At 33.7% G+C, this 27455-nt stretch overlaps 5 protein-coding genes across 7 annotated transcripts in view; 2 read left to right on the plus strand and 3 right to left on the minus strand.

The window, feature by feature from the left end:
* Positions 1–1909: 1909 nt before the first annotated feature.
* LOC106111591 (tryptase gamma-like) lies at positions 1910–5999 on the plus strand. The gene is made up of 9 exons (XM_013293721.1): positions 1910–2017; positions 3021–3103; positions 3598–3745; positions 4338–4400; positions 4470–4552; positions 4748–4921; positions 5148–5364; positions 5455–5609; positions 5702–5999. Exons 1-9 carry the CDS (start codon positions 1939–1941, stop codon positions 5942–5944), a joined length of 1245 nt encoding a protein of 414 aa, XP_013149175.1. The 5' UTR covers positions 1910–1938; the 3' UTR covers positions 5945–5999.
* Positions 6000–6054: 55 nt separating this feature from the next.
* Positions 6055–11150, minus strand: LOC106111594 (trypsin-7-like). Of its 2 annotated transcripts, none has more exons than XM_013293726.1 (11): positions 11039–11150; positions 10790–10821; positions 10676–10712; positions 10402–10469; positions 9780–9900; positions 9647–9706; positions 9244–9302; positions 8114–8266; positions 7504–7717; positions 6624–6778; positions 6055–6247 (listed from the first exon to the last, which is right to left on the minus strand). In XM_013293726.1, exons 1-11 carry the CDS (start codon positions 11073–11075, stop codon positions 6080–6082), a joined length of 1104 nt encoding a protein of 367 aa, XP_013149180.1. In that variant the 5' UTR covers positions 11076–11150; the 3' UTR covers positions 6055–6079. The 2 variants fall into 2 exon arrangements, with proteins under 2 accessions (XP_013149180.1, XP_013149179.1); XM_013293725.1 differs by having other exon boundaries at positions 10619–10712.
* Positions 11151–12403: 1253 nt separating this feature from the next.
* On the minus strand, positions 12404–18739 carry LOC106111595 (serine protease snake-like). The gene is made up of 11 exons (XM_013293727.1): positions 18659–18739; positions 16896–16936; positions 16442–16520; positions 15866–15903; positions 15502–15622; positions 15370–15426; positions 14845–14903; positions 14170–14337; positions 13649–13856; positions 13044–13204; positions 12404–12577 (listed from the first exon to the last, which is right to left on the minus strand). Exons 2-11 carry the CDS (start codon positions 16905–16907, stop codon positions 12410–12412), a joined length of 1071 nt encoding a protein of 356 aa, XP_013149181.1. The 5' UTR covers positions 16908–16936; positions 18659–18739; the 3' UTR covers positions 12404–12409.
* Positions 18740–19075: 336 nt separating this feature from the next.
* Positions 19076–24633, plus strand: LOC106111592 (serine protease snake-like). The gene is made up of 10 exons (XM_013293722.1): positions 19076–19212; positions 19594–19676; positions 19973–20029; positions 20610–20718; positions 21254–21316; positions 21710–21798; positions 22176–22355; positions 23016–23235; positions 24015–24178; positions 24389–24633. The coding sequence occupies exons 1-10, from the start codon at positions 19179–19181 to the stop codon at positions 24575–24577; spliced, it is 1188 nt and encodes a 395-aa protein (XP_013149176.1). The 5' UTR covers positions 19076–19178; the 3' UTR covers positions 24578–24633.
* Positions 24634–25259: 626 nt separating this feature from the next.
* The window catches only part of LOC106111589 (coagulation factor IX-like), a 6160-nt gene continuing 3964 nt past the window's right edge, over positions 25260–27455 (minus strand). For both annotated transcript variants that reach the window (XM_013293719.1, XM_013293720.1), the window contains exons 7-10: positions 26747–26960; positions 26562–26660; positions 26087–26229; positions 25260–25465 (exon numbers count right to left, since the gene is read on the minus strand). In XM_013293719.1, the coding sequence (XP_013149173.1) occupies positions 25271–25465; positions 26087–26229; positions 26562–26660; positions 26747–26960 (651 nt within the window). In that variant the 3' untranslated portion in view covers positions 25260–25270. The remainder of the gene's footprint in view (positions 25466–26086; positions 26230–26561; positions 26661–26746; positions 26961–27455) is intronic.

Raw genomic sequence — 27455 nt, forward strand, 5'->3', positions numbered from 1 at the left:
ATGAAAATTTACTCTTTTGAAATTTCTTTTTTGACCGTTTTTGACCGACTTTCCAAAAGAAGGAGGTACTTAATTCGTCTGTATGTTTTCACATTACGTAAAGATTGCTAATGACAACACAAAATACAGACTGCTACGTAATATTATTTAAGTATAAATAGATTCAAAAAATATATAGAGGAAGCATAGTTGACACTTCACTTCAGACATTTTTCACAAGATCCACGAACGCTATTGATAGGTCCTCAAAGCCACACGTCAATATAATTGTTTTGATATAAATTGCCGATAGATGTCACTAAACAAAATTTAAACAGATGTTTTATTTTTTCACACTGTTTAGTTTATTTTATGACAAAAGATGGCGCTTATTATGATTTTGTAAATTGTTTTATAAAATGTCAGACAAAAACATCAGGTGGCGTACTAAAGTTGACAAGTAACATAGTACCTTTCTAAGAAGTTACCGGTAAAAAAATGTTGTTCCCTATGTCTAGTCAATATTTTTCTTAAATGGCTTTGACTGTAACCTTGAGTTAATTAGTCCGATCTTAGTGTACCTAGATTATCTGTATATATGAATAAAAACTTGTAGGTCATAAAGTTATCAAAATAAGCAATTACTGTTGGGTTGATGAAGATTCCTTTTATTTTATCATTACGTAGTGATTCTTTTGTATGACGACCTAAGTTTCAATGGAATAAAACTCGAGTTACGTACGTACGTACTTATACTGGGAAACTGGCCATAAAATGTTGCCGTACGAAATCAAACCAAGTAATTTTGTTATGATCTTCGACGACATCTGATCTATGCTAGGTGTAGCACCTTTTCATGTAAATCATTCAAAGTAATTTTATATCTATTTTATATTTTTCCACTCTCTTGGGGTTCCCCACGGATATGGTCCCTTTCTCACATGAAGGTTTTATTCCAAACTAGCTGTACCCGTGGGACTTCATCCGCATGAAATTATAAAAACATTATTTTACGAGTACTCTTTACCATTGTCAAATTCTCAATTGCAAATGTCAAAATTACGTTACCACAATAACTTTAACTTTGTTTCCTTAATGTTGGCAGCTTTTAGTTTATGGTCCCTTTCCCAGATGAAGGTTTTTTCCAATTTATCTACCCCCTAAGTTTAATAGCGTAAAAATAAATAGCATAAAGCGTGTCGTAAGTGTAAGGCTTATTAGAAAGAATTTTTCAAACATATACCGTGATTGCTGACTTCTCTGCCATAAAATAGTGTGTGTTTACACTTTATTATATTAAGTATTGAATATAGATAGAGGGTGAAGTGTCGACTGTAAGAGAATTCGAGAGTAACGTAATTTTATGTTGGTCTAAATGTATTATCGTCTATATGACCCGACGTCGGAGAATACGTATAAAAAAACAAAATGAACCCATTATAATTGACCTTCAGTAACCAGTCTGGTTACTGACATTATACTAAAGTGCCTTACACATTACGTTAATCTTTACAACTATTTAAGGTTCATAACCTAATTGAATCTTATTTATTTATTTAAGTTTGAACAAATTGTGATACGGATTTCTATGTACAAGGACGTCGGTGGCCCAAGGTTTAAAAAATGCCTTGTTTATTACAACCAGACAAACTCCGCCTTTTCATACAAATAACCAATTAGATACCAGTGAATGGTGCAAACTAAGGGATAATAAAAACAGTTAGCCGTGTATCACTAATCAACTTTTTTTTCATACAGACATATTTGAAGCTGTATTGTGTCGGTTTTTGTTCCGTCTCGTTTCAAGATGTTCAAAATATTATAGCCTGTAGTTGACCACCACCAGTTTCCTTGACTGTACTTAGTCACATTTATAAAGTCAAATAAATAAAAAAACTACATAATTACGTCACGTCATCTTCATTTATTTTGTTCGCATTTGTTATGTAACATTATTCTATGACGGACGCGTTTGTGTTGAATAAAATGACAAATCACTTAAAGAGATCTGTGTTATTTGTACTAAGAATTTTTTTCGGTATGTTTATTTCTTAATGTTTTCTTATTAGATAAATTTGCGAACTTTGTATGAATTTTGTTAATTTATTTATATTTACTCACTGGTAATTTTTTTTTTAATTATTCTAATGTCATTCATCATTCCCTGATCTTATCCCACTATGTCCGGTCAGTGTACATGCTTTACTAAACCTTAATAAGGACATAAAAATGGCCTTATTATTAGTAACAACTGATTATAATATAATAATATATGAAACAGTGTTTGTGAATTCAAATTTAATATTATTTGCAACGAAATTGATAATTAGAACTTGTTATTTCCTTATAGTCTGTTTTCCTTTAACTAAATTAATTAAAGACACATAATGTGTTATTATTTGTACATGATGTTTATTTTCCTTACATTGTTATACAATGTCATGGTTCGTCTACCATTAATATGGTATCCTAGTAGAATTAGTTTTTATATCTATTTTTAGATTGTCTTTAGAGGAGCTGCCCTATTGTAATATATTATATTATATTATATTATATTTGGACAGCTCTCTATAAGTCTCCACTGAAGGACTCGAAGCCTATTTTAAGGGAGACTAGGCCATAGTCAACTCTGGCAATGTGCGAGTTCGTTGACTTCACACATATCTTTGAATTTTCTTCGCCGATACGTGCAGGTTCCATCACAATATTTTCATTCGCTGTAAGAGCATCGGGTATATATTAAAATCGAAAATGACATATTTACATGGCAGGATTTGACCCCAATATCTGTAGATTACAAATCAACCCCTCATCAATCAACGCTCTCCATTTATATTTGGATGGATGTTTGCTCTTATAAATCTCCAGTACAGCTAAATGAATCTTAACGAAATCTAGCACAATTGTAGAACATAGTCTAGAAGAACACACAGACTAATTAATAAGGTTTTTTTTTAATACTAAGCAGACAAAATTGTGTACAAAAGCTTTGACAAAGTTTGATAAACCGTGGTTTAATAATTCGTAAAATGGAATTTCAGCATCAATTATTTTTTCTAACCTTCTACAAGTGACGTCATATAAAAATTTTATACCGTACAAGAGACGACATGGTAACGGAACTGTAAGTAATAAAGTTATCATTTTACAGTACATACTAATTAAAATTTAACAGACAAAGACTGAAATAAAATCTCTTCGCGCTGTAGGGCATGATCGTCCGGTGCAATACCACCACCACACAGAAAACATGCGTGGAAGCAATTCCGAGTACAATCTGAACATTGGGCCCGAAGTCTAATTTTAGTCCTCTAACGTACGAGGAAAGGATTGGAATGGTAGAGACTCATGTCGAAATCCTGTTTTCGTGCATCTTGTCCTCTGTCTCTAAGATGGCCGCTTGTTTGTTTTCAACCTTATATTATAAAAAGAACACCTAAAAAACATTTGTGGTTCAATTTTTTATGGTACGAGAAAACTAATTAACAAGAGATAACTTAATATCGCTAAAAGAGCTAAATAACAGCTGTCCATAGACATCTGCAATATGTAGAAAATTTTATTCATAATGTCTCAATTTGTTAATAATATGAATAATTTTATTGTTTTTTTTTTAAGTTGACTGCAATCGATAACCGTACTAGTGATTTGTTCAAAATATTAGACGATCTGCCACAAAATGAACTTTTCCGTACAATGTCATGCGGTATCATGGAACAAGAGTTGCCAGATTTCAGAGCACCTAATCGACGCGTTAGTGAAGTTAGTAAGTAATACAATTAGGATCTTTCAAAACCAATAATCAATGAGATATATGCTTATAAACTGGCAAATGTATCTGACCCGGTGAGCGTAAGTAATACTAATTAAGTTCGCTCACACCTTACTTAGTCTCGCTTTGATTCCTATAAGCTTATATGGAGGTGCGCACACTCAATTTTTATTTGTGCAACTAAACAGTTGAATTACCTGCGAAACAATCGACAATCGCACAACAGTAGTGTGTTCGTTCAAAGGTTTGCGACCGCTGTAATGGCTTAGCGTTATTGTCAAAAACAAAAAAATACCACATAACCTTTCTCGGGATGTAGATGTCATGTCAGTCTTGTTCTCTTCCTTAAAAACTATTACTGTTACCTTGACTGAACTAACCGAAAAACTTCTCTCTGGGCCGGATAACTTTGTTTTTTTTTTAAAATAAAGTTATATTTAACTACAAATTGAGGACTCAAGAATCAGGAGGTGTTCACAGATTAACAAAATTATTAATCATCTAATTAATCTTTGAAAACAATGTTTTTAATTTTGGTTGTTTTGGGAGTTTAGAAAGATTACTAAAAAAATTCTTTCGATTTCAGAATGTCTTGAACATTTATGGAAAATGCGATTTTACGACCAACTACTTTTAAAAAAAATAAGATGTGAGTATTTTTTCCTGGAAAATATGAGTACCAAAATATTAAATATTAAATAAAGCCCTATGGTTTAAGGTAAAACTGGTGTGGAAGGCGCATACGTCAGTTTCGCCATATACAGGGGTAAAGAAGTGTCAACGGGAAAATTTGCTCATACGGTAAATAAAATTAAAACAAACCTGTTACCTAAAATATTTCTAGCAAAACTGAGAAAAGGTCAGTTCTGTTAGTTTATCTGAACCATCCGACTGTTTTGATAAAACTTTCAGATAAAACTGAGCGTATGTAGCTTAATGCGAATCCGAAACATCCCTAAAGTCTTATTACTCTGTAGACTGATTTATTTTTTCCAGGGGGCTATAGGTTGGCAAACAGATGGAGAAGCCTGGATATTTTTGTGTGGTGCTGTAATGATAAGCGATAGGTTCTTCTTGACCGCCGCGCACTGCTCAACTGCAAACGACACCAGAGTTATGAATCCCTCTCCCAAAATAATTAGACTTGGAGACAAATATATATTGGACTCGGTATTTCCTTCTTATTTATTTTTGTTGATTGTGATATTATTATCATGTTATTCGAAACAGCAGAATTCATGTAATTCTTATAGATTCCAAACGTATCTGTAAGACTCTGTCGACACCAAATAAGTACGTAAATGTAGCTGTTAATTAGTTACTTCGCTGGTGCAGCGACCCAAAGTTCGTCTTAGCCTTCGATACGATAGAGCGTAGTTAATATAATTTGTTTCAGGTTGAATTCGGAAAAACACCAACAGATGTTTATATAAAAAATGTAATAGTACCAGACAATTACCGACCACCATCGAAATATTATGACATAGCTCTAATCGAGTTAGAAGATATAATTCCATTCAAAGTATTTACTAATCCATCATGTATCTGGCCATATGAAGGAGATGAATTGTTTGGAAAAGGCTATGAATCTGGATGGGGTGTCGTCGAATCAGGTAATTATTTGTTAAGAATTTATACATGCCTGGTGAAAACTGATATAAAAATCAAGCACAGAAAAAGCATTTTTAAATTCTTATTCACAGATTCGAAACATCAACCAGAATATCAGATAGACGATGTCGAAGTAATAGATACTAATGTGTGCAGTGAGAAATTAAACGAAGCGTTACATGTAAATACAATTCAACTACCTCATCAAATTTGTTCAAATTACTGTAACGTCAATGACACATGCAAGGTAACTTTTACCATAAAGACGAGGAAAGCATTTAATGATTTGAATATACTATTTAGAGTAATGTTAACGGAAAAATTATGATTTTATTTCAGGGTGACTCAGGAGGTCCTTTAATGATGCCCATTATTAACCCTTATTATACAGACTTTACAGTCCATTATATAGTAGGCATACAGTCTACCAGCTTTGGTTGTGACTCCCCTGACAACCCAAATGTCTATACTAAAGTATCGAGTTTTGTCAATTGGATAGAAGACATTGTGTGGCCCGAAGATCATTATGTGAATGAAATTTTATCTGAAAAACAATTCGCAAAAATATACGAAGGACTATAATTAAAACTTGTCAGTGATTTCGATATTTATTTGACCAATTTACAATTTTTTCCTACATTTGTTTAATTTTTTAACCGACTTCCAAAAACAATTATTTTTGATAAGTGCTATTGTTAAATTAAGGGTGCACGTAGACTAATCCCAATTCTTCCATACAGTTCGTTGAATCCAGCTTACAAATCTAGCAACCCTAATGTAAATACCAGGAACGTTACTTTCAGCGCAACCATGTCCATGTGATGTAACACCTATCACAAATTGAATACGGTTTGAATACGCCTCCAAGGGTCCGCCTGAATCGCCCTAAAAAGAATAAAAAAAATAACTAGTTCATTAATCATCTAGATTATATAGTTTTGTCATAATATTCGAAGACTTTTTAAGTTTAACTGGACTTTAAAATTGGATGATAATGTAATATAACCTAAACACACACTACTTCGTGGCGTAGGATGTCAGCTATCAGAGCATATTTTGAATAATTCTTTCTTTAATAAAAAAAAAAACCTTCACTTACGATACGACGAATAAATGAATTGGAAAAAAAGGGAACAGCCAGTATGAAATCATTTGTGACAGCGGTCACTCATAACCATACTGGCATCCTTCTCTCTCCCGATAAATGTTTATAGAATAAGAAATTGCACTCAACACAGCACCTAATAGAGATATATCTTACCTGACAACTGTCAACGCCTAATTTTGAGGCACATATTTGATTACTTGAAATACGTTTGTAGCGAGCACCATTATTTTTGTATCTAACCTTACACTCTGTATTATTTACAATTTCCAAATAAGCGTTTTGAAGTTCGAAGCTCATTTGTTTGCCATCTGCAAGAAAACCCAAGAAATGGATACAACTGTAGGAAAAATTAATAATGCTGTGATTTAAATGAAAAGTAATTGTTTTTTCGAATGTTATTGATCAATTTTCTTTGTCAATGGTGTGAACAAAGAGAATACACTATCTCAACTACGTCTTCTATCTAAGTATACGATCTCCAGGAGTGAGAATCAAAGATCAATTTCGCTACATTTTCCACCTCATTATTTATCATTCTTCTCTGCAAGCAAATTCTGTCAAACAGGATAAGATATATATTAATAGAAACAATTAATATAATGCAAATCGTAGGTAGGTTATGCTTGAATAATAACTTAACAATGGTAGACCCGCTACAACTAGAATGGGCTGGCTCAACCAGTTAAATACTACAACCACACAGAGGACAGGCGTGAAATGGAATTAGTTCTACGTTGTATATGATAAGTGTCCATGCTGGTCGCCTAATTCAAGTTCTCTGTAGGAAAGTATCAGTAAGGGAAGTGGATTGTCGAACGAGGACACGCATAGGATGGGGAAATATCTTCTTTTTGCATCCCCTCCATGTAGGCAACCCATCTACCGTTGCGGGTATTCACGGGTGGGGGTCGCCTTGCTATTTCAGCGAACCCAGATTCATGTTTACTTATTTGTCACCTTATAACATTAAAAAGGATATGGCATCCTAAAATATTGAATAGAATAATATTAAAATAAACCGTAATCGTGTTACTTGGATTTGTAGTACCCCATCCCGACACAGAGACGTGAGTAAGACTGGTAGTGTCCTCGCTGCGCCACAGACAGGCAGGTTGAACAAATTTGTTGAACTCTATTCTCGATTTTGTTTGAACGAGTGCGATATCATAATCTTCCGGTTTACTCGAATAATGGCGATATGTAGGGTATTGTTTAACATGATAAATGTTGTAGTCAGTGCCATGTTCCTGCAAAGTAGAAGCTTTAGATAGAAATAGTGTAGTAGCCTTTATCGGTAGAGGCACTTCCAGTTTTCACTCCTTTGAGACATTTTTAACTTTCTAATATTACACGACGCCGACTTTTACCTGTTGTGTCTATGTCTTCCTTTGTTTTCTTTCACATCTATTACGTTGCAAGGTCGTCGTGTCGTATCAGTAACCGGACCAATGTAAAGTCGAACAAAACATGCATAAGGGACTTAGATTAAGTAGATAGACCTGTGTTTTGTTATTGTAAATATTAATGTTTTAAAATATATATACATATACATAAAATTTAGATGCAGATATAATCTGAGATGAATAAATATTTCCAAAAGATTTTTTAGTCTAAAGTTAACATTATTTTAACCCAAAACTTACATGAATGTTGTCTGTTCCGAATCGAACAATACTTGGTCGTTTATTCTTTTTTGACGCACAATGTGCAGCGGTCAATGCGAAGTGATGGCTTATCAGTGTGCATCCACAGATAAAGTTCAATTTGCCACGCGTCAATTCATATCCCAGGCCACCCTTAAATTTTAATAATTATTACTAACTGCCGCTTCACTAACAGTCTTTAATTAGTTTATATCATCAATGTTATAAGATATGATGTATTGAAATAACTCAAAAACTACTGGACCGATTTAAAAAATTAACTGCAACATTTAAAAGCTATGTTATCAATCAGTAACATAGGCTACATTTTTACTATTTTTTTAATTTCACGCGGGCGAAGTCCCAAGCAACAGCTAGTCACTAATAAAATTGCAGAGAGCTAACAAACGAGTAAATAGCACGTGATCTTTTTTTTGTATTTTTTTTAATATTGCCTGCTCGGCTCTATTAGTTTTATTATTTTCATGTAACTATCAACCGCAACATTTTAAACTGTTGATGTCATGTAAACCTACGCAAAATCAAATAAAACATTGATAACAAATCAAATATAACTCGAAGTTTGTAAGAGCATTCGTACATAAAGCGTAGTGAATCTTTAAAACTAGTGTATCCTCGCGTAGCGACTACACAGTCGACGCGTATTATCAACTGTATTTGCTCTGTCTGCTTCAAAATCGCAGCGACGTCTCTTACGACTATCTTCACAAAGAGGGCTTATCACGATATTCGGGTGAACATTTAACTAATCTCATCAATCTTATCTCGTATACCGCGTAAAGGACACTAATAAATCTCATGCAAATTTTGTAGATATACGAATACGTTTTCGCAACTGTTATACATTGGTGATAGACCCTCAGGTTGCGACCGGCTTTGGCAATGACAGAAATGTCGGCGAAGTGTGCCTGACACACACTTATTGCTTATGATTCGCTTTGCGACTAAAATCGGCTGGCAGGTTTCGAAAACATATATCTCCATGTGTACCCAGAGTTTGAAGTTATAGAGATGTATGGAAGAACAGCACATATTGTGCCTACCCTCCATTAGGGATAAGGGCAAATTGATGATGTACGAAGAGTTTTAAGTTATTTAAAAATTTTTACCACATAAGGATGGTCTATAATTGATGCCTCCTCACCACCTACGATTTCAAAGCCAGGACCTGAAAATTAAACAAATTTACAAGCAATCAGAAGTCAGAATGTGCATCATTTTAGAGTTTTTCTGCTAAACTTTTTTTACAACGAGTCGAATTCATACCAGTTATCTTTGTTTCTGGGTTCTTAATGTAGGCTACCAACATTAGGTTTCGCATGACGGTTATGTTAAGGCACTGACCATAATGTAATCCTGCACAGCAATAAATTTTGTTACTAGCATGCTAGACTCTACCTGTCATTAAAATCTAACGTGTGTAGCTTACACAAGACCGTCAATAGCACTTTAAGATTTGAGATTTCCTTAAATTTGCGACACGTTAGGTCACATGCTTGGTTGGTTAGTTACCTTCCTGGTCTTCTTTTAAAAATTTGTGTCTAAGAAGTTGATTCCTGTATTGATAGCATTCTGTAAAATGTAAATAAGTTAAGTACAGCAGCTTATATAATTTATTCAAATTATGGTTTATTATTTAACTCACTGGCTTCCGATAAACTTTTATATTTCGTACTGAAATAAATGCTTTCGTCTGTAGTAGAATTAAATACTAATCCGGTTTCTGGATATCCTCTCTCATATAAATCTTCATTAGTCATCGATCTCTAAAATAAAACATGAACATATTTATATACTGGTCGGTGCCGTCACTGGAAAAAAGTATGACGTGAGTAAGCCGTTAAATAATTAATTATGAACATATTTAGTTTAAATTTAATATTCGATTTAAAATCACCATTTCCCTTTTTATCCTATTCCCGTAGAGTTGGCGCGATAGGTTTTTGTGAAGTATCAAAAACCTGCATGTCGCCAGCCCTACTTGGGATTAAAATATAAAATCGGTTAATATTATAATTTAAAGTAATAAACATAAACCAGAAAGTGTTAAGATTGAATGTGGATGGCTACAAAGGGAGAGGAAGACCGAAGAAAGTATGGATGGATTGTGTGAAAGAGGATATGCTTAAGAAAGGAGTGGATTCAGATATGACGGCTGATAGAGATGTATAGAAGAGTAGAGCACATACTGTGCCGACCCTCCATAAGGGATAAGGGCAAGTGGATGATGATGATTATAATTTTAAGTAATACGAAAAGAAATTTACCGATTCTTTCTGTAGCGACTTAAGGCGTTCAACGCGTTTTGGGTCTGGAGTCGTTAGGGTCGATCGCCCTAAAAATAAATGTTATTGTTTAACTAAACCTAATTAGACTATGTTAATATATTTTAAATCTAATTAGCAATGGAAAAGTCTAGATAATGTCAAGCAGAGTTTCGTTTAACACTATGACTGCATTTAATTATGTTTCTGTTTTACAAACAGTCGTCGTCGTATTCTGTAGATTCATCAGAATCTCCGTCTTCATTAGTATTCTTACTCGTAACTTTCTTCACCGAATTCAGGTCTTTGCCATTCTAAAAGTCATAAAGAAAACAACTTCAACAGTACTGCGGAATCAATTACTGACAAATAATTTCAAAATTTAACTTACATTTACTTGCCCTCTTGATTCTATTGATGTTACTGAAAAAACATTTAAAATAATATTGATAGGCAAAAACACTAATATGCACAGATTTTATACAAATATTAGTTGACAGATGAAAATAGGAAATTACGGATAATTTCAAACACATTTCCTGTGACCATTTAAAATAAGCTTGAGGCTTGTGTTAGTAAAAAATATTCAATAAAAACGAGCGTATGTTAAATTTAGATAGTAAAAAGTAAAACATCCTACCAACAGCAAATAACGTTATTAAGAAGGAGAGTTTCATTATCAAATAATTAAAACAACAAATATGGTTTGGTACGCGTCAACGTTACAACTAACTGGACAGCATAAGGATACGAAATATATAAATTATAAAATACCTCAAAACATCACTTCTGTCACTAACCGCAACCATAACTCACGGTTGCGGATGTACAATGTTACTATGCAATACGGCAATTCCTGATACACTCAAGAGCATTGAATCCGGGTCACTTAACAAACTAAAAACTCGTAAACTAAGAATGCTAACTTAGTGAAATAAACGATGTTTAATAGACAATATTATACCCCTTAAATTAAAATAATAATATTTATAAGCTGGGACATTTATTTGATTAAAATTACATAAATGAAAAACTGCTGATTTGACATAAAAAATACAGTTGAATTAAGTACCTTCTTCTTTTGGGAAATCGATCAATAAAAAATAAAAAGAAACATGACATTTTATACAACAATATGATTTCTCCTCGTGCTTCCATTACTTCGTTTACGCGTTTTAGTATGCAGTAAACCAAGTTAATATTCTCCCATACCTCTGTGAGAGAGGGAGAGAGAGAGAGAGAGGTTGAGGGAGGGAGAGAGACTCAGAAGTTTTAATATCTTCATTTAAGGAGTATTTAATTACCTTTTAAACACCGTTTATTTCACTAAGTTAGCATTACGAAACTTATAGATTTTGTTTTATGTGACCCGGATTTAATGCTCTTGAGTGTATTTACCAATTAGTTATTATAATCATTCGAAAAGACCTGTTTTTTCCTCGTTTCTATGTTTATTTCGAACATGTGTCTACCAATATGCAATGGTCCAGCATGGTTGACTATAGCCTAGTCGACCCTATTTTGGGGTAAACTCCGAGCCCCTCAGTGTGGACGTCTAGTGAGCTGTGATGAATGTTTCTGATAGCATTTTTTGAAATTTATTTGTACTCTGCTTTAAGCAGTTTAGCAGTTTGTTACTTCATCATCATCAACTTGCCCTTATCCGTACAGAAGGTAGGCACAGTATGTGCTGCTCTTCCATTCTATCAGCCATCATATCTGAATCCACTCTCTACTTAAGCATTTCCTCTTTTACACAACCTATACATACGTTCTTCGGTCTTTCTCTACCTGTATCGTCATCCCAAATAAATCTTAACACTTTCTGGTTTACTCCTATGTCCCCATGACTGTTTATTGAAGGAATGAAAATAAAATACTTTGCTCAATAATCCTTTTTAATTTATTTCTTCAGTAAATTAAAACAATAACATTAACTATTAAGTGAAGAAAAAGAAGAGTGCATATAATCATTAAGAATAACTTTCTACAATTCATAATCGGATATTTACTACTCTATATATCTCCACACAATATTTTCAATCCAAGGTACGAAAGTAGACACTTTTGTGTAAACAGATGGTGTGTTTCTTGTGGCACAGTGCAACCCATAAGATGTAACGCCGAAGACAAACGTGGTATCGTCTGAAAATCCTTCCAACGGTCCACCGGAATCGCCCTAAAAACAATCGATAAAAGTAACTGAACTAAATTACTTTGCTCGTCTTTTTTACGCTTTCTTATGGTAAAAGACGTGCAAAGTAAAATTAAACCTTGATCCAACTTCAAGCTCAATTTCATTTGCTATAAAAAATATACACTCTTCTAAGCTCTTGTTAGTATGAATAGATTCTTAACTACGTTCGTAGATTCATCAACTATTCCGACAAATTAATGGCATGTTGTTGTTTTGAGTAAAGTTATAAATTGTAGAATCACAATTATGTTAATGACTTAGGTGATAGAGTTATTGGAAATTATTTTGTAAAACAAAGTGCAGTTCGATGTCAACAATATTTCATCATCGGATGAAAATAAAAGGTGTATTTCTAGATTATAAAACTCTTAAGTCAGATAAGTATGTTTTAATATCATGTCAAAGAGCGGGCTAAAGTTATCAAATTCAATTTTTTTCTGAATCTCACCTTGCAACTATCAATATTTCCAGTTAATTTTCCAGCACATATTTGATGATCTTCTACTGTTTTAGACAATCGTGATTTATTATCTATTAGAAGTTTACACATTCTTTTATCCACAATATCGACTTGAGCTGTTTGCAGAATATCGCTTTTTCTTAAATTTTCTGTAATTTTTTTTTAATCAAAACCCTTAAATTATAACTAGCTATGTACATACGGTTGATATCGTCTGAATATTCTATCAAACAAAACTGGATAGCATTATAAGTCTCATTACATGTAAAAGGTACACAAACATGGAATCTTACGTCCTTATGGAACCAATAGAGGTAATTGTTATTTTTAAATTTAAATGTTTAAGGATTCAAATGATGTTTTTTTTTCTAATTTAACAAAATCTGAAACATACAATTAATGATAAATGGTTCATTTTTTATTCCCTGTTATGCAAAGTTATAAAATAACCTTTCGATCTTAAAGAAATGTAATATTATAACTAATAAAATAACTAGCACTATTTAGTTGTAACAAATCTTGTAATTTAAAAAAAAATCTTTAAATCTATAAATGATTTTGAGTTTAGCCGTAATGCGATCCATCATCCTTACCATATTTGTCTGTAACACCCCATCCCGACACAGAGACGTGAGTGAGACTGCTGGTATCCTCGTTCCGCCACAGACAAGCAGGTTGCACAAATTCATTAAACACTATTTTTGATTTTGTTTCAACTAGTGCGATATCATAATATTTGCTTGGAGATTTGTAATTGGGATGATTAATAACTCTTAATATTTTGTAGTCTTGACCACGTTTCTGCGAAAATAAAGAACGATATTTTAAAAATCAAAAAAACGTCTGTATGATACAAGAATAAAAGGAATCGGCCACCAGGTCATGTTCCGAAAACTCATCATCATCAGCTTTTGTCTGCCCACTGCTGGACATATATACATCTTCCTAATATTATAAATGCGAAAGTGTGGACGGATGGATGGATGTATACGCGTTTACACTGCCTAACTATTTTGAGGTAATACTGTCTACTTCTATAAATCAACAATTAACTTACGAAAACATTAGTCTTCCTTTGGAGATGTCATAAGGATCTTAGAATAGCAACACTTACTGTAATGTTGGTAGTTCCGAATCTAAAAATCTTTGGTCTTAAAGGTAATTTGCCCGGTACTGGTTTAGAACTGCAATGTGCAGCAGTTAGGGCGAAATGGTGACTTATCAGGGTACAACCACAGAAAAAGTCTAATTTGCCTTCCTTCACTTCATATCCTAGAGCACCCTGAAAAAACAATTAGTAATTACTAAATGATGACACCCTTTTCTTAAGAGTAAAAGTGAATTTGACGACAGGGGAGACACACAATGGGAAATATCCTATTTATGTGCGTCTCCTTCTCCGTCAGTTAAGGGTAGGCGACGTATCTGCAGTTGAGGATGTCAAGGCACGCTTCGCTTCGCCATTTCGGTGGACTAAGGTGGCCACTTCCTCATTTACCATCTTCGGATATACGAAAAAAACACCCTGATACTTCAATCACAATTCTCTCGGTCGTTATCTTCCAAAGAAATTTCTTCTTTGAATATTGTTTCTTTAAATTATATCAACGTCAGCGTAACATAGAATTTGAACTTTAAGACAGTTACCAGACCTGTTACCTCCATTTATTTCACAAATAATGAGAACGCCAGTATTATCGAGTCAGTGGTGATGAGTACATCAATGTCTCTAATTAGTAAATTAGAGACATTTCTAAATAGAAACGCGAAGAAGATAAATTATATTTACCATGTATGGATGTTCTTTGATAGTTGTGTTAACACCACCTACGATTCCATAGTTAACACCTGCAAAATTTATCAAATTAATTCTCACTTACTGACAAAATTATCCATATAATTGGTACTTCATTATTATGGTAGAAGGTGGCAAAAAAACAGTCAACATTGACGTGACGGCAATATACATATATGCATCCACAAGTTAGAAGCTGCAAAATCACTGCTCTTAAGATAACACATAGAGAAAAGAGACATTTTCGTTTCCTGCGTCCTATACATTCCTTCTAATTTATTTCCCTTCCCATCCCTTGTCAAAATAGAATATGAGAGGAATAGTCTAATATTTGGACTTCGGCACATACACTTGACAGACGACACACAGAATGAATTAATTTCATTTCACACTTGTCTTCAGCATGTCCGTGATATTGCATCTTAGTAGCCAGCACGTAGAGTAGAAGCTAATGCTGCTACGAACTCTACCACTGTTAACAACTCTATACATAGTATGCGTGAACAGCTTGTTACTAACCTTCCTCTTCTTTTACGTACCGATGTCGGAATAGCTCGTTCTTATATTGAAAACATTCTAAAAAACACAATCAACGAAGTTAGTGAACATATTCTGTGAATTGATTAACACAGATCAATAGTTTTAACTTACTTGCTTTAGACAGATTGTGATATGTTTTAAGAAAATAATTGTGTTCTTCCATGGTTGAGGAAAAACTGATAAGCCCCTGCTTATATCCGTTCCTACTTAAATCATCCTGAGTCATCGATCTCTGGAAACAAAGTCATATCATGGCCATCCTATCACGTAGGTCTTTTTAAGACCGGTTCAACGAATTTGGAAGGGTCCTAGAGCACGATGACGTTACGTAAAGTGAATATAACTTTTTGGAATATCAGCATATTTTCTAATTGGTGAATCTTATGTTTTATTGTTAAATATTAATATTCATCGGAGTTCGTGGACCTACATGAACAATTAGATTTATTCAATTGTATTTTTACTAATTCCTTACCGATTCATCTTGTAACTTCCGTAACCGATCTCGACGTTCTGAAAATAAATGTTACTGTTAAAATATTTTTTAATTAACACTATATATTGTATTACTTTACATATACTAATATAATACTATATTTGTAATTTGCGTTCGTCTCCGATTATCCAAATATCAACATCTATGCCAAATTTCACCAATATCTACTCAACAGATTAGGCAACAAACTCTTCATTCATTTATTAATCTAAACCTTCGCATTTACTAAGAAGTATGATTATACATAATTAAGTTTAGCTGTAAGAATGGATGTTTGTTACCGAGAATACGGGAGTGATCTCAAACTGAAGATTGACAACGAAGGGATCTTTTTAGCGGTAATTGCCCATACTTGTGTCTTTTTAGGATTGAAATCTACAAGACCTTGTCGACCTCAATCAGAGACTTCTCTCAAAAGGTGGAGGCTCAGACACAAGTTTGGTCCGGATCTTATTGACAGTGACCCGAGAAACATTCGCGCGGGCCTTGTGCAATGTACACCGGTGCTATCGTCTGCATAACAATGAATTAAACAAAAAAAGCATGTAAACTTACCGTCGTCCACTTCATCAGAAAATACGATTCTGTCTTCGAATGATTCCTCTTCAGTCAAGTCATTACTTGCTAATGATTCCTGATGAAAAAATCACTAGATTTATTACCCATTAGTGTAGCTAATTGAAAATATAATATGCAAGAAAATATTAAACTTATTAACTACATTGTTTCGAACTCAAAACGATCTTTAAGATCAACAGTGAGACTGATATAAATAGAATATAGTGCGAACCACATTTAATAGCGGTGTGCAATGTTAGTACGCAAAATACAGTATTAGGCATCGATGGGTCGAAAAGGTGTGCGAGATCATGCGCTTTTCTCCACTAGCTGGCCGCAGCTAACCACGAGCCGCCATAAACTTTGAATCTCATAATACATCACTTAACATCAAGCACTAGTTCATTTATTAATAACCAAAATATACTCTATACTCAAAAGTTTAACTTACGTTTTTACTCATAGGAGTTATTGCTGACTGAATTGTTGCCACTGCAAAAAATTATTGAAGAAAATTAATAAAACCAAATAATAAGCGTTAAGTTTTTAATAAGAAACAGAAAATATAGTACCAAAAGCACAAAAAATCAATAAAACAGATAGTTCCATATTAGACGTACTCTATCGAAAATAAAACTAACCATACATTTAAAGGGTACCTAATTTATACAATTATAAAAACCACAAAAACCCTCACCGGATAACCCCAACAGTTTTAATTTACGTAATGATACGTAATACATGACCGGGATAAATAATAAAATATCTGGATTACGTATGCAGAGATATTTAATGACTACATTCTTTTGACACTATTTAGGAGACTATGAATGAAATAATATCTCATACCTCACTATTTTACAATACTGTCTGTCTCCCGCGACTGAAAATATGACTTGTTAAAGCTTGCGTTCTTCTAGACTATGTTATCTGTGCGATTCAAGAGAGATCTATTGAGTCGCTCTCGAGATACATGGCTAAAAACATCCATTTATTAATCAAAACTATTACATTTATAACATTACTAAGAAGTCAGATATTTTCTCCAGAAGATCACAACGAAATGGACATATAAAAACCATATCCCTCATTATGAGTAAAAATCTAAAAATACGATATTGCTGTCAAAGTTAACTTAAAGTTAAAATACTCCGGTAACGGGGCGACCTAAGTTGGTCTTCATCAAAATGATATCGTAAGCGCCATCTCCTGCTAGTTAACTGCTTGGAGATATCACACTTTCAGCTATTATATCTCCAGGGATTCCAAGATATTAGTAAATAAAAGAGAGGTTCACAAGTAAAAGAATAAATGCAGCAGCAACAAATCTATGTTGAAGCGTTAGGAAATTTGAAAAAACCACAAATTAGTCATGTAAAATTTAGTCCCGATTTGTAGATTTAAATAATTTATTTCTGTAACGGGATTTTACACGATGGTAACAAATATAGTAATACAATTGAAGACGGACAAATGCTCACGTATTTGTTTATGGCGATCACATACATGGACATTTACCATACATCATTATAAGGTAAAAGTGGAAGAAAACCTCCTAATTTTGGTATATAATAAATAGTTTGTTTGGCACAGATGTAGAAAATCATAGACAGAGCACATAGGCCAGGGATAGCGAACCACTCGCACGACTGCCATAAATGGCACATGACACAATATTTTGGGCACGTCGATAATCATAAACTCACTACGCAAATAATCATGTATTGTATAAAATCAAACGCGATGTCGTTACCATGCACCATGAATTTGACGTAATAATCAGACAGAATCATTTGATGGCACGACTAAGACCGCATTAAACATTTCTTCAAACAATGGCTCTTTGATGCAAGGTTCGCCACCCCTGATACAGGCTATTTATTATTTTATTTTGTAACTAGGCTTGTGTGTTCTTTCATATTATCCTCTACATCTATACCAATTTCATTGAAATCCGTTCAGCTGTTTAAGCTACAAACTCTAATAAACACCTATCCATCCATCTAAACTTTCGCATTTATAATATTAGTATGAAGTATGATTCCGGGTGGATGAAGTCGCGGGTATATAATATTAGTATTCAATCATTCATAATTAGACAGGACAACGACTTAGCTAGTTAATTATGAGAATATGACTACATTAATACTAGAGACAGCAGAAAAATAACCGTAAGTTGCGTAATAACATAAGTAATAAACAATGTCATCGTACCATTGCAGGGTACAGTCCCGACTCTATCAGACGCATCGGTTGCGAATATCCAGGTGTACTCAACTATTGGTATGTTATCAAATACTAGCTACCGCATGTGGCTTTCCGTAGATTCGATTATTGTTTCTTTCGTTGCTTTTAAATTACATAGAAATAAAATTATCTGTCAAACGTAAAACTAAAACATCCGCTCAATGTTGTCATGCTAATACTGTTTATAAACTGATTTTTAACCCGTTAAATAAAGTCTACTACATTAAGTATTAATTAAAGTATATATTATTTAAGTAACAATTGAAAACCGGTATGTAGTAAACCATCGAGTTCGTTCAAAGTTCGAATATTTTTAATAATTGGTTAAAAACAGGTTTAGCGCACCTGAGATCTGCTAACAAAGAGCCGGTTTTATAACATGCTCTTTGAATAAATATCCACACCGTAGGATATATCTTAACAAATTGCTTGTGTACAGTGTTTTAAATAAATTTAAAATATGTTCAAGTGTACATAAATACACAAAATGAAGTGTGACAAGATATTATTAACATTTTTATGTAAGTTTTACATGTTTTAAAACTTTTATAAGCAAATATTACTAGTCATCGAAATAATTATAATGTAATTATTATAGTAATAATAAAAGTTAGCGTTGTTTTTTTTTCGTATGTAACAAGAAGGACGTTAGTTATGAATGTGGAGAGGTACATCGGTAAAGGTAGACCTAGAAAGAGATGGATATTGCGTGAAAGGTGACATGATCAAAAAGGGAGTGATGACTGAGATGACGGATGATAGAGTTATTTGGAGACCCTACGGGAGTGAGATAATGACGAATTGTTAGCTTTATTTATTATTTTTACAAACAATTTAAAATATCTCATATTACAAATATATGTAAGTTTATGTACTAGTGTCAAAAATTGTCTTTTTTTCAGTAATAACGCTGATAGTTATAACTGTGAAGGGAATTTCACCAGATAATTTGAATGAATCAAAACCGTTATCAAGATCAATACGGGTAAGTTTATAAAATTTAAAATTTGCGTAAAATTAATGAAGCTTTTCTTTATCATATAAAATCATACTAACTAATATTAGATATTAAAATTTAAATGAATGGATGTTTGTTAGAGTTTATAGCTTAAACGGCTGAACGGACGTCAACGAAATTTGGTATAGTTATAGAGGAACGGAGTCGCGGGCGAAAATTACAATACGAGCATACAATAAAATGCGGAATCTATCATTTTTGTTAGCTTAAATTATGCATGTCTTCTGATTAGAATTTTGTTCAAACTTATGAATTTCTTCCAGCAATATAAACAAACGGCATCAGGCAATAATAAATTTCATTCCATATCAACATTCGGTGTAAGTACAAACTTTATGTACCTTTCCATACATCTCTATCTGCCATCATATCTAAATCTCTTTATTCTTCTTTTTTGTATATGATGAGGTGGCACACTAACGAGCGACCACCTGATTTCGCCAAGCAAAACGACCACTGCTCATAGACATCAATTGCAAGTGCGTTGCCTAGCTTAGAGCATGCCCACCTTTGACTAGACCATCGCACAACTGTTTATTCGCACTTCGATACCTATGAATTTATCATATATGGTTGTGCGCACATTACTCGATTTTTATTTGTGCAACTAAACAGTCGATTTTGCAGCAAAACAATCGACAATCAAACAACAGTTGTGTGATAGTTTAGTCGAAGGTGTACGCCCGCTCTTAATAGAAGAAGGAGGAGACGCACACAAAACGGAGTTATCCACTTCCTATGCGTATTGTCAAATCCACTTCTAAACTTCTCTATTCTGGGGATTAAGATATGGCCTCTTGAAGGCTAAAATTCTGTATATACGATCTATACATAGTTTCTCTAGTATTTTCACCTCTGTATCTATGTAATTTAATTGCATGAAATAATTAAATTCACCAGACTGGAGTGACAGCAGAAAATAATACAAATGATGAGAACAATCCTTGCATATATAAAGAACTTGAAAAACCTGTTTTTAAAATGCCCGGACCGAGAATTAGTGGAGCTAGTGAGTATATTTATTTTATTGCCATGCATTTTTTAAACTATACTAATAAAAGGAACAAATGGTTTGTTTGTTTGTACAGAATAGGCTCCGAAACTACTAAACCGATATCAAAAATGATTTCGACATTAGATAGATATTTATGAGAAATAAAGGCTATATTATAACCAGGAAGGGTATGGATATGACAGAAAAGATATAGGATATTTATACGAAGCTGAAGCAGATCGCTAGTTACTGTGTAATAATTTTATAATTGTCTTTTATTGTTATAAAATTTTTCCTGTCTATCTGTCTGTCCTTTTATTTTTATAATTGAGCCAATTAGCTAGATGCCATTTAAGATGTTATAAGTTCAACAAAGTTTTGTTTACTTAACATAAATTTTAAATAATTCTTTACATATGTAATGTCTACTAAAATGTTATCTTAGTTTTTGTTTTAACGTATAGTTATACGAGTATTGTGTAATTTTTATTGTATTGTTGACTAACGTAGTATTATTGAAAAAGTTTTTTAAAACATGCTATCTTTACAGAATGCTATGAATATATTTGGGAGTTAGAAAATAGGAGACTCCGCAACAAGCAGGAACGTGACTGTAAGTACATACGAAATTTATTTCTATAATACCGGGTTTCAGTAATTCATTTATTTTATCATTACCAAGTGAATCTTTAGGTTATTAAGTTGACCACACTTTCAACGGAGTAAAACTCAAGTTACGTAGTTCGGAAACGAATTTCATGAAGTTATCGAACTAGAAACTAACGAATGGTTAAATGTAGCTAGGAAACCGTCCATAAATTGATTCATTATTTTTAAATATTTGAATCTAAATAAAACAAATAGAAAACCCTAATCAAAGTTTAAGTATCCAACATAATTCAAATGGATTTGCAATACATATAAGATTTTTTTTAAAATTAATATTCACTGTAATTAAAAGTAAATCAACTATTATATAGAAATAAAACATTTATTATACTTACAGGTTTCACATACATATACGAACGTCTTCCTAATAAACCACATTTCGCGATTGGCGGAAGAATAACTGAGCCAGGGGAATTCCCGCACATGGTAATAAAAAGGATTATTTCAAAAATTAAAAAACTCAACCTATAAAAGACAATTTTCGTAAAATTAATTCTTGAAAAATTAAAACATGACAACTTAAAATATGAAGGGATTTTTTCCTACATAAAATATCAATACATCTCTAACCTAACCTCAATCAGTGCATGTATAATACCTATGTACTTACGATTACAATGAGAGAGAGTATTCTCACTCTCTTATTCTATGTCTCTCTCTGATATTTTAATTTCATTATGGGTTTCCAAGAGAGAAAGGGAAAGATATATTCCTTCTGTTTTCTAGTTCCTGAGACTCGCAACTTCTTGGGAAATTGTACTAGGCGTACATAAGCACTTAGGAGTAAATTTCCTTGGTTCCAGGGTGCAGTAGGTTGGAGATCCTCTACTGGTACATGGATATTCAAATGCGGCAGCTCCTTGATAAGTTCCAAGTTCATGCTCACAGCGGCGCATTGCTCGAAAGTATCACCAAGAGACACTTCCGTAGCAAACCAGGTGCCGGAGATAGTACGATTGGGTGATAAAAATATTATTGATACGGTAAGTTTCTAATTAAAAATGTTATTTAATCTTAGCTGATAATGGAAGTGGGGCTAAGAAATCGGGATAACTTGGGACAAGCGAATGTACGTAAGATAACCCGGAACCTAACCCTGGCTATAATACTTAATTAACCTTGACTTTTACTTATATTAAATGCAAAGTGGATAGATGTTTGTTATGAATCCAAAACCTATGTGTTCTTCCAGACTATCCTCTACATCTATGTCAAATTTAATTGAGATCCATTCAGCTGTGTAAGCCACAAACTCTAACAAACAACAATCTAAAATTTCGCAATTATAATATCAGTAAGACTATTCAGTAATAAAAGTCAAATTTCAATTCCACTCAGACGAAGACATTTGCAGACGTAAACGTTATCCTGTAATTCAAGTATTTTTCTGGTAAAACCATAATATTTCGGATTATTCCCAACCATCACCTCGCTCTATCCCCACGCGGGTCGAGATGAGGATGAAAGTTTCATCAGTCCCACCTTTTGCAACGAGGGGACGGTTGGAACTTATTTTATTTAATAACAGTTCTATCTGTCACCTTATTGGTGACAGTGGGACTAAAACGTGGGACGGATGAAACTTATTATTCTCACGTGGGTAGTGGGGTGTCAGTTAGGAATACTGCAATATTTATTTCCAGTTTTCAAATGGATTGGATCCAGTTGATGTAAAAATTAAAAGAATCATAAATCATCCCTTATACAAGCCACCGAAGAAATATAACGACATCGCAATTATAGAATTGGAAAAAGATGTGGATTTTACTAAATACGTTCAGCCGGCCTGTCTATGGCCGAGACATGACACCAGCCCATTGGGGTCAAAGGCTACCTTAACTGGATGGGGTGTTATAGAAACAGGTATAGATTACACATTCATAGATGAAGCAAGAAAACGAGGGGCGTACTAACCTTGCCACTGTAACATCTACATGACCTCGTTGATTATTTACGTTAGTAAATAATTACATGTATGAACGCACAGCGCAAGTTGCTAGCATGTTAATTCCCCGTTTTACTGGATGTGTATTTCCGCCTAATAAGAAGGACGTTAGTTATGAGTAAACGTTAGTTTTGAGTGAGTACACCGGTAGAGGTAGACCTAAAAAGATGTGGTAGTTGTGTCAAAGATGACATGATTAAGGAGGGAGTGATGACTGAGGTCACGAATGATAGAGGACGAAAACCCGGTGCGCAACCCAACGGGAGTAGGATAATGTAGTTTTTTTTATACAAAAAGGTGGCAAAAGAGCAAGCGGTCACCTAAGTCTGCCAAAATGGCGAAGCGACCGCTACTCATAGCTATCCGCAATTGCAGATGCTTTGTCTACCCTTAATCGACGGAAGAGACGCACATAAAGAGGAAATTTCTCTGCGTCTCCTCCACCGTCAAATCCATTTTCCCTTCCAATTCTTCCCTTATAAGAAAAAGGTGACATGGGAAAGGGACTAAAATTGGGCCTCGAGCACCACACTTATCAGACGAAACGCGGAATTGCGTCTACTTCACGCCTGTTTTCTGTGTGGTCTTGGTATTTCACCGGGCGAGCCGGCTTACTCGTGCTAAGATGTTAAAGCGGGCTCTACCACTGTTAAAAAATGATGATGAATTTTTTCATTAAGTTTTTTTTCTATTCTAGCAAGACTGATAACATCCCCTGAACTACAAGCTGCAGAAGTAGACATATTAAGCTCGGATATCTGTGACAAATTCTTGGAGCCCTCTTGTACTAGGCTTTGGTGCAGGATGAATGAAACTCAACTTTGCGCCGGAAAATTAACCGGTGGCGTTGACGCTTGTCAGGTGATCAATACTTATATCATAAAAATTTATATTCTTGAATTTTCGCTAGTATGTATTGAAATAACTCAAAAACTACTTAGCCAATTAAAAAAATCTTTTACCATTAAAAACTTTTTTATCGCTGAATAGCATAGGTTATATTTTCGGCACGTAACTAATGGGGACATATTTTAATGAACCTATAGTTAATTTTTTTTATCAAATTTGCAGGGCGATTCCGGAGGTCCGTTGCAAGTGAAAATAGATTTGCCATCGAACAGTGAAGGAGCCATGCACTACGTCATAGGTGTGACGTCATTCGGGATCGGCTGCGCGCGCGCAAACACTCCTGGCGTCTATACAAGGGTCAGTAGTTTTATAGACTGGATCGAAAACGTCGTGTGGGGAGCTAAAAACTAATTTAAATATAGATTTTTTTTACTTCAATAAACTAAATGTACTTAAATAATACAAGCGTTTGTTGTAAATCATTTATTTTAAACGAAACCAAATTACATAAAAAGCAAACAATGAAACCGTGTTCTATTTTTAAATTTGTTATCACGCTATGGCCTCATAAGGAAATCGAAAACACCACAAGATGACGTAAGTATTTAACAAAAATATATGCTGAGTTTTCCTTATTGCAATATTATACTCGTTGTAGAAACACGTATATGATACTGTAACGTACATAATAACAAAGGAAATTCAAAGGTGTATTTGTTTGTAATGTTACATTAGACACCTTCAGTTATAACTGAACAGTCGGACTATAACAGTTTAAAATTGTAGAGTTGATTAAAACTGTACAGTTTGACAGTTCTTTTACCTACACAGGTATGCGACAACCCTACGAGAGTAGGATAAGAGGACGATGATGCCATATTGCTAAATCCTACTTATTACTTAAAACAATGTTGTAAATAAATAGAAAATAATTAATATAGTTTTCTTTATATACGGTATGTATTCACCTCATATTTGCATTAGTAGAGTAACCATGGTAATATATTCCAATGAGAACCGACGTTTAAATGACGTCCATTGTATATCAGGGTCGTGTGACACAGTCTGTTAAAAGCGGTGCATATTACCGCATATCATTTAAGTCTAACGAGCATCCTTTCCCCAAACAATTCCTTCAATCCATTCGATGAAAACTGACACTTTTGTGTAAACACTGAATGATCTTTTATTCTCGTTGTCGCATCCTCGATTGAAAGATTTGACACCAATCAAATAATGCATATGCCAGTCTGTGTATTCTGGCATATTAATCCTTGCACTGAGCACACCGCTGGTATCCTGAAATTGTAATATTTCTTTGATGTAAATAAGAAAAGATGACAAATGTTAGCTCGAGACGCGGGAAAATTGTACTTCTAAATGAAAACATTACATTACTTTTCGATGAACTGCTGATACCTACATATATATATCTCTGTATTCTAATCGCTTAACAAAACTTTTTAATACAAGCAATTGAGTTTGGAGCTATTTTTTTTTACAAATGGTTCCTTGGCCGAACTAAATACAAAAAGTATACAATCTAATACTTCACGAATAGTTAAATTGCTGATATAAGCTGTTAAAATCTGGTATATTTTTTAGACAAGAAAACTTTGCTGAATCCCCATTATTTTATGACTGACATCACCAATAGCTGAATATCAATGATTACGCTTCATTTGTTCATCGTGTAACTTTTAAAATTGTTATATTAGATAACTAGCTGTTGCTTGCGACGTCGTCCGCGAGAAATTTAAGTAATATAGCCTGTTTTACTCACAGATAAATTACCTTTCTGATGGTAAAAGAATTTTCAAAATTGAACCAGTAGTTTTTGAGTTATTTCAATACATACAAAAATACAAATATTTCCTTTAAAATATTAAGTAGTTATAGATAACAAATCAATTATTTCACCTGGCAATTGGTTTCGTTCGGCGATCTCCGTTCCGCGCAAAACTGATTATATAAAATGTTCTGATTCATCCACTTGTAACACGTCCACATGCTCCTTACATTCACCTTGGCGACTCGCAACACAGGGATAGTTGCATTAGGATCTATAAACACAGTAAGTTCTCTTACTATCATAAATGAGAAATTTTAGATAGATGGATATTTGTTAAAGTTTATAACCTAAACTATTGAACGGATTTCGTTAAAGTTTGTCATAGATGTAGAACAAAATATAATCTTACTAATTTTATAAATGTGAAAATTTAGATGGATGAATTTTTGTTAGAGTCTGTCGCCTAAACTGCTTAACGGATCTCGATGAAATTTGGCTCAGTTGTAGAGGATTGTCCGGAAGAATACTTTTGATAGAATGCTTTTGTTTTTTATATTTCCACGCAGACGGAAAGCTAATATAATGTTATATATAATGTAATACCTTTCTCTAGGTCACTATTCGAAATTTTTGACAAGAGGGTAAGCCTTGTGAAGACATCGAAGCTATCACTGATGAATTCCTTGGGTGCGACCGTTTTATCTGTAATAAAATAACGATAATATTAGCGATATCAAAGACCATTTGCTCAATTGAAACATCTAACATAAAAAGACGAGATTTCTTACTTGATTCTATCGTATTCCATCCAGCTAACTCCGCAGGGCCCTTCAACTCGAATTGATTAGTCCATATACACGCCGGATAAACTTTACTTGTCAACACCAGTGCATCTTTGAACTCAATTAGAGCTATGTCGTAATTTTTATTCCGAAGTTTGTAATAGGGATGTAGTATAAATCTGTTTATAAAAACGTCCTTAGGTGACTTCCCGATGCGCTCCTGGTAATACGTTTTATATAATTATTGTATATATATAAATATTATAAATGCGAAAGTTACGATGGATGGATGTTTGTTAGCGTTTGTAGCCTAAACAGCTGAACGGATCTCCATTTGGCATAGGTTTAGAGCATAGCCTTGAAGAACATATAGGCTACTTTTTATCCCGGGAATAGTTACGGTTCCCGTGGGATTCATTAATTTAGTTTTTTAATGTTTACTCGATCATTCTGCAACGGTTTAACATATCTTATTGAAATTTGACACAGATATAAAACAAAGTCTAGAGTACAAATGGGATAAGGTTCATCCCCGAGAAATGTCCGGTTCCCGAGGGATACGTAGCTTTTTGTTATTTACATAGTTCGTATGTCTTCTAATACCACGCAGACGAAGTCGAGGGCAGCAGCTAGTTAAACATATTTTTGTAAATCTTAGCGAATAAATTAAATGTAAATCTTCGTTAGTTGTCATTGCAGAAATTACTATTACGAA

The sequence above is a fragment of the Papilio polytes genome, unplaced genomic scaffold (genome assembly GCF_000836215.1).
Source record: "Papilio polytes unplaced genomic scaffold, Ppol_1.0 DF824158.1, whole genome shotgun sequence".
In the NCBI taxonomy this organism is placed as follows: Eukaryota; Metazoa; Arthropoda; class Insecta; order Lepidoptera; family Papilionidae; genus Papilio; species Papilio polytes.

Bases quoted from the DNA above. Each gene is read 5' to 3' on its own strand.
- LOC106111591 (XM_013293721.1), top strand. From the start codon at position 1,939: ATGACGGACGCGTTTGTGTTGAATAAAATGACAAATCACTTAAAGAGA. The intron at 3,746-4,337 runs GTAAGTAATACA...TTTCGATTTCAG, and splicing joins TCGACGCGTTAGTGAAGTTA to AATGTCTTGAACATTTATGG. The intron at 5,610-5,701 runs GTAACTTTTACC...ATTTTATTTCAG, and splicing joins ACGTCAATGACACATGCAAG to GGTGACTCAGGAGGTCCTTT.
- LOC106111594 (XM_013293725.1), bottom strand. From the start codon at position 11,075: ATGAAACTCTCCTTCTTAATAACGTTATTTGCTGTTG. The intron at 7,718-8,113 runs GTAAGTTTTGGG...TCTACTTTGCAG, and splicing joins TCGGAACAGACAACATTCAT to GAACATGGCACTGACTACAA. The intron at 6,248-6,623 runs GTAAGATATATC...TATTCTTTTTAG, and splicing joins TAGGCGTTGACAGTTGTCAG to GGCGATTCAGGCGGACCCTT.
- LOC106111595 (XM_013293727.1), bottom strand. The intron at 15,904-16,441 runs GTAAGTTTACAT...ATTTATTTTCAG, and splicing joins TTCTGATGAAGTGGACGACG to AACGTCGAGATCGGTTACGG. The intron at 14,338-14,844 runs GTAAATATAATT...TTGTTTTTTCAG, and splicing joins TCAAAGAACATCCATACATG to GGTGCTCTAGGATATGAAGT.
- LOC106111592 (XM_013293722.1), top strand. From the start codon at position 19,179: ATGAAGTGTGACAAGATATTATTAACATTTTTAT. The intron at 19,677-19,972 runs GTAAGTTTATAA...AATTTCTTCCAG, and splicing joins CGTTATCAAGATCAATACGG to CAATATAAACAAACGGCATC. The intron at 21,799-22,175 runs GTAATAAAAAGG...CCTTGGTTCCAG, and splicing joins CAGGGGAATTCCCGCACATG to GGTGCAGTAGGTTGGAGATC.